Source organism: Capsicum annuum, chromosome 1 (genome assembly GCF_002878395.1).
Source record: "Capsicum annuum cultivar UCD-10X-F1 chromosome 1, UCD10Xv1.1, whole genome shotgun sequence".
NCBI classification, from domain to species: Eukaryota; Viridiplantae; Streptophyta; class Magnoliopsida; order Solanales; family Solanaceae; genus Capsicum; species Capsicum annuum.
In genome coordinates, this window is record NC_061111.1 from 184,157,065 (window position 1) to 184,163,780 (window position 6,716).

Consider the following 6,716-nt stretch of genomic DNA (forward strand, 5'->3'; position numbering starts at 1 on the left):
CAATTATTGGTATTTTTTTTTATTATAAGGTTATTTTATTTGTGGTCCTTGGTAATCGTGCCATACAATATCACCATCCAAACAACCACTTAAACCACACTTCGAAATTCAACTGCGCCAGTTTTTACCAATAAACAAAGATTTCGGTAATGAGTGGTGCTTTAGAGCAAGTGTTTTTTTTTTCTTTTTGGAAAATAAGCTACAATTTGAAAGTACTCTCCCGTTTTAAAATAAGTGAATTATTGGGATATTTATTAGTGTTTTAAAATAAGTGAATTATTAAATTTTTTTCAAATTTTACAATTATAATTTGATAATCAATTAACTTTTGAAAAAGTATTATAAAGTCAACTTTTTTTTTGGGTAAAAATGAAAAGTTGCGTTAAATTTATATCTTTAATATTTTTTTTTAATTTATATGTCAAAATTTAATAATTCATTTATTATGAAATGAAGGATAGTTTATTGCAAATTCCCTTTTATTGAGCATCACGGAACGGCGTCGTGTTAAGCTATTACTGGCATTCCTTTTTCCCTTGGGGAAGAAAGTAGAATAATTTCGCCGGCTTTGTGCCCTAGTTGAAATTTTTGTCCGGCGATGGACCAACTGAGTGAAGATGAGAAAAAGGCACTTCGTGGTAGCAAATTCGCACCACTTCCTTCTGCACCCACTTCTTCTCGTACTCAACCCAGGTATAAAGTTAACTGTCTTGTATACTTAGAGAGAGGAAGGATTCATATTATACTAGTTTATGATTGAATAATTGCAGGCTGGCTCATCCAGGAGGACCCATGAAGACAAATAAAGCAGCAGCTTTAGCTAAATTCCTTGACAGGAAATTGCAGGATCCTAACGGCTTGTCCTCTCTTGATCCTCGTCTTATTGAACTCGCCGTCAATAACGCTAAACAAACTCTTCAATCAAGTACTTTTCTCTTAATTTATTTGCTACTTCTCCATCCTTTATGATCATTCCATTTATTCTGCTGCTTTCTTATATTTACTTGTATGCACCTCCACTAATTCCACAGGACTGTCACCTCCCGCTAAAATATGCTACATAATCTTGAATATTAGAGAGTTTTTAACATTATTTCTTGATATTAAAATATGCACTATGACAGTCCACTACAGATATTTACTGCAACTCTGTTTAGTTCAATCCTCACTTCATGTCGTCTGGCCCTTACCCAGAATCTTCAGTTTCTACATGATGACAAAGTTTTACATGATTTATTAAGAAAAGGGGTGCTATATTAAAACTTTGATGCAGTGTGATCATGAGGTCACGACTTTAAGTTGTGAAACCACCCTCTTGCAGAAACGCAAAGGCTGTGTTATAACATAAAAAAGACCCAATGTGGTCTGACCCTTTTCCAGACCCCTCTCATACGGGAGCTTAGTTCACCAGGCTTCCCTTTATAAGATGCACTACGACCATCAGTAGTGCTCTTTCTTATTCAATCATCACTGCTGCTCCCTTTTGCTCTTTAACTTTATATTTTCTACTAATTTCTTAATCACATATGTTGTGCTGCAGAATCTTGAATAACCTTTTGTGTTTTACATGATATGCACAATGACATGTGAATCCAATTATGGGTTAACGATTTAGTCCATTACTACTATTTTTCATTGCATTATTACTTCTTACTCCCATTTGAACACTTGAATTTCTGTCTGTTTCTTTGTTATTTCAAATCGGCTACAGAATCTTGAATACCTTTTGGGTTTTACATGATTCTTTTAAAATTTAAATATGCAATACTGGGAATTGCTGACTGCAGCACTTATCTCCTTTCTGCAAGGTAACTAATTTAGTTTTAGTAGATATGCAATACAGTGGTTCAATGTGGAAAAAGTAAATTTGTATATATGTACCTTTTAAAGCTCTTTCCAGATTGAGTAACCTGAACATCTTTTAGAAGGAAGTTCAAAAGATATACAGTTCTAAGGATTTTCATCTTACAGAAGTGTCATTTGAGTCCGCGTAAAAGTGTTACTTAGATTTGAAATTCATCTCAACTTCAAGCTTAACAAAATAGTAATTGAAAGGCTGAAAACCAATATTAAAGCCCACATGGCCAGATTAGATTATACGTGTTACATGTTGCTCTGTATTTCAATAAAATTTTCAGGTCAAAAGTTTTTTTACTTGATTAGGCATTTCAAATTTAATATCAATTTGAGGTTTTGTGCTGGAACCAAACCAATAAATAATACGAATATGATTTCAGTTTGTAATGCTATATGAAGTTGGTCATTAGTTGTCAACGAGTGATAGTATTCATCTTAAAGAAGTGCCATTCATTTGCATGCTTTTTAATTGGTGTAAAATTTTGAATATTGTGATAGAGCATAATTATTCTCTGACAATTTGGAAATGGAACAGGCGGGACATCAAGTAGAGGAAGAACTGTTCAGCATGTGGATTCTTTTGGGGATTCTGAGGTTCTTGATTTGTGATTTCTGTAAAGATTTCAAAGATCAATCAAATATTCAAGCCTGACTAAATTTGGCACAATCTTTCCAGGAATCTGCTGAAGATGAACTGATAAAAATATCCGTCCCAAAGAAAAGTAAGAAAAACAAAAAGAGGAAGAAGTTGAAGGATAAACAAGTTGAAGGATAAACAACACAAGGTATTCTATCAATTTACACATCTTCTATCATTCATCATTTGCCTTCCAAGTTAGTCCTGAATGTGGTTTTTGCTAGAAATTGGAGGAGTCTTCAAGTGGAATGGCCAAAAAACCTAAAAAGAAGCTGAAACGATGATCTAAGTGTCTCTTTCAAGTTTTGATGTGGTTAGACTCTTACAGATGGCATGATAAGAGTCACTAACATGTTCGAGATATTACAGTTGCAAAGCCTAACCGCCACATTCCTTTGTCTTCTCAAATTGAACTAATATTTCTTGGTTGGCGAGTTGTGCAATTATTTCATTCTTGTACTAGCATTTTACTTTGTGCTATGAGTTCTTCGTCAAAGTTATAAACTGTAAGGACATTCATAGTTGAAGTAAATATTTCTAGATGAAATTGCTCAAGGCTGGTGCTCAAAAAGATTTTAAGTTTTGTCAACAAAGATGTCCTTCCAAGTTCCAACAACGTTTGGAAGTCTTTTTTGTTTTAACAGAAGGAAGAGACCTCGGCTGTCTTGGGGTGATCCGTGGTTATCAAGCAATACAGACAGCTGGATTATTACTAGAGAATTGAGGGTGAATATTAGCACTCTCCAAAGATACTATATCAGCCCCACACACAAAATTTGGAACTCCTGGGTCCTCTCTGTCGGCTTCTTCCGCGGATGGCAATGGAGCAAGGCAGGGAACACAACACTTAAACGGGGCATGTCAGGGAAAATGCGTCCCGGCACATGAAAAATTACTTCGTACTTAAGTTGAAATTGATATCTCATGATACCAAAAGAATAGACAGTCGGCAATAAGTTTACAGGAAAAAAATTGGAAAAGATGCCATTTTTAAAGGTTTGCCAACACAATCTGCAATACTTACACAAGAAAACTTGAGAAAGACGGCCAATTCTACACCAATTCTCCGAGATGTTACCTAGCACATGAAAGTTCCTTCTATGGAAAAATGATACAAATGAATTTATAAGAACATACAAAAGTCTGTTTTTCTTTCTTACACTTCGTTGCTGCATCAAAGTTCACATAACATGAAATCACATAGTACATATTTTTTTTAAACGCTAGGCTCCAATATGTTGTGCTTATGACGTTTACTGTTAGTCTCCTCCGATATGTTGTGCTGATGACGTGAACCGTTAGGCTCCTTCAAGATGTTGTGGTGAGGCTCCTCCAATATGTTGTGGTGAGGACGACGTTTACGGCAGTTGAAAAGTGGCGAATAATGTAAAGGATAGACAGCTCTACAAGATGGGCATGCATTTTTCTTTGATAGCCACGTTTGGAGACAATGAATATGAAATTCGTGCAAACAATTAGTTATTATGACCTCATTCTTGTCTTCAAAAGCTGCATAGCAAACAGGGCAAGTGTCGTCCATAAGACTTCTGCTGAGTTGGCAGTGTATGCGCTTACGGGAGACTCGCATAAATCCTTTTGGTAAATGTTGGGCAATGGGTGGTTTGGTTGGGCAAATTCCAGCTTCACCAGTATATTCCCCTAATGCGTAGATATACTTGATGACTTCACCGGAGTAGTTATGATATGGATCAGCCTGGTAATCAGTGCGAGAGACACTGCGGGCGTTAGTGAGAAGCTCCTCTTCTTCGTCCCAGTCCTTTTCAAACCTACAAAAGGAGGGGACAGGGGGAGTAGGAGGAGGAGGCGGTACCCGTGATAGTATAAAAGAACAGCGTGATCTTTAATCGATGAGAGTTTGGGGGATTTCAAGTGCAATAACGTACGGAGGTCGTGGTTGTGGTGATTGAGAAAACTGAAATTTGGTGAAAAGGTCATAATTGATGTCATTAGCCGTTCGGCTGATCTCTTCGGGGGTAAATTGAAGAGTAGCACATAGAAGCATGGATCCTTGTTGAGTAGCCTTGACAGACCAAAGGGGATAACGGTAGAGCAACAACTATCATCATCATCATCATCATCGGAAGAAAAGTAGCAACATGGACAAGGATCTTGTCTCTCGTATTCCCTTCGAATTACAATAACGCACAGCCCTTCCGATTCTGATATCTGATTCCTCGTCAGTTTCTCGTTCCAAAAGAAAAGCCCCTTCGAAGTGCAATTAGTTGCGTGTTGTTGTTCTTTTTCTTTCACCATCTTAAATAAAAAGCAAACATATTACTAGCGGTAGCAACCATCTAATATTTTATGTATGTACTGAGTTAATCCCAATCCTATTCTAATTCTGAATGCCTTCCATCTAATTCTTAACAGAATTTCCCTTCTAGGAAAATACTTTTCCATGACCGATCCTTGTTGAGTAGCTTCAATTTGAAAAAAAAACTTAAAATTTGCACGAATAATCTTTTTATAACTTCAAACTACGAGATTTTCATCAACCTACTTCTGCGCAATTAGTCGGAATTGAAGAGTGGCTTTAAAAAAAATAAAAAAAAAATGCTATGCTATGCAAATAATCATCTAATTAACGAAATACGTAAATAAATAAAACTGTAAATACGAGAGAAACTAAGATAAATCGACTAATATGAATAATATTAAATAAATTTAGCTTGTGTTGGTCTGATTCCAATGATATTCTTGATAGAAATATATCTTAGTTGTATTACATGAGTGTTCAAAAGCTAATAGAAAAATCACAATATTGATTCCTTCCGTTTAAAAAAGAATTATCTTTTCTTTTTGGCAATACTTTAATTTTAGCTTTGCACATAACATGTTTAAGACTACAATATTAAAAGGTATTTTGCTACATTTGACACAACTTTAATTTAAAGCCACAAGATTCAAAAGTCTTCTTTATTTTTTTAAACTTTATACTAAGTCAAAGTAGGTAATTCTTTTTGAAACGATTAGTAAGTTGTATTAATTCAAATGTGTACAATGTGGTGGCTAGCTCTTTGATAGGTAACAACAACAACAAATCCAGTATAATCTCATATCGTGGGGTTTGGGGAGGGTAGAATGTACACAGTCCATACCACTATCTCTAAAGAAGTAGAGAGGCTATTTCCGATAGGTCCAGCTCAAGACAAAGGACAGTATACAAAAAACATCAAAAGCACGGGACATGATAAAATAACACAGGCACGACATCCACAAAAATGTTGTATATTGACAAACAAAGGACACCAAAGCCCTCCTAACTACAGACTACGACTCACCCACACACCTTAGCCCTTTATCCTAATATTTTTCCTCTATGCCTTTCTATCTAGGGTTATGTCCTCAGTCAGCTGTAACTGTTCCATGTCACGTTTAATCACCTCCCTCTAGTATTTCTTCGGTTTGTCCCTACCCCGCTTGAAACCATCTAAGACCAACCTCTCACACCAACGAACCGGGGCATCCGTACCCCTCCTTATCACATGACCAAACCATCTCAACCTCACTTCTCGCATTTTGTCCTCCACCAATACCACACCTACCTTCTCCCGAATAATCTCATTCCTAACCCTGTCAGTCTTTGTAAATCCACATATCCAATACAATATCCTCATTTCTGCCACCTTCAAATTTTGGATATGAGAATTCTTAACCGGTTAATACTCCGCTCCATCTAACATAGCTGGACGGACTGCGATTCTATAGAATTTGCTTTTCATCTTGGGGGCACCTTCTTATCGCATAAAATTCTCGAAGCGAGCCTCCATTTCATCTAACCTGCCCCAATACGGTGAGAGACATCCTTATCTATCTTTTCATTCTCTTGAATCGTGAACCCAAGATATATAAAACTATCCCTCTTGCAAACCGCCTGGAAATTCAACTTCACTACCACCTCCTTCTCTTTCCTTGAGTCACTAAATTTGCACTTCAAGTACTCCGTTTGGTCTTACTCAACAGAAAACCTTTAGACTCCAGGGTTTGTCTACAAACCTCTAGCTTTTCATTAACACCTTGTCGCGACTCATCAATCAAACCTACATCATCTGCAAAAAACATACACCAAGGCACCTCACCTTGTATACTCCGCGTCAACACATCCATCACCAAGGTGAATAAAAATAGACTAAGAGTTTATCCCTGGTGCAATCCTATAAAGACCGAAAAATGCTCGAAATCTTCTTCCACTGTCCTTACT

The 6,716-nt window shown here is 36.6% G+C and overlaps 1 protein-coding gene across 1 annotated transcript; it reads left to right on the top strand.

Annotated features, from left to right (window-relative positions):
• Positions 1-461: 461 nt before the first annotated feature.
• On the top strand, positions 462-3,049 carry LOC107842684. Its single transcript, XM_016686638.2, has 5 exons — positions 462-693; positions 771-925; positions 2,393-2,451; positions 2,534-2,642; positions 2,719-3,049. The coding sequence occupies exons 1-4, from the start codon at positions 599-601 to the stop codon at positions 2,630-2,632; spliced, it is 408 nt and encodes a 135-aa protein (XP_016542124.2). The 5' UTR covers positions 462-598; the 3' UTR covers positions 2,633-2,642; positions 2,719-3,049.
• Positions 3,050-6,716: the final 3,667 nt, after the last annotated feature.

Bases quoted from the DNA above. Each gene is read 5' to 3' on its own strand.
- LOC107842684 (XM_016686638.2), top strand. From the start codon at position 599: ATGGACCAACTGAGTGAAGATGAGAAAAAGGCACTTCGTGGTAGCAAA. The intron at 694-770 runs GTATAAAGTTAA...GAATAATTGCAG, and splicing joins TCTTCTCGTACTCAACCCAG to GCTGGCTCATCCAGGAGGAC. The intron at 2,452-2,533 runs GTTCTTGATTTG...CAATCTTTCCAG, and splicing joins ATTCTTTTGGGGATTCTGAG to GAATCTGCTGAAGATGAACT.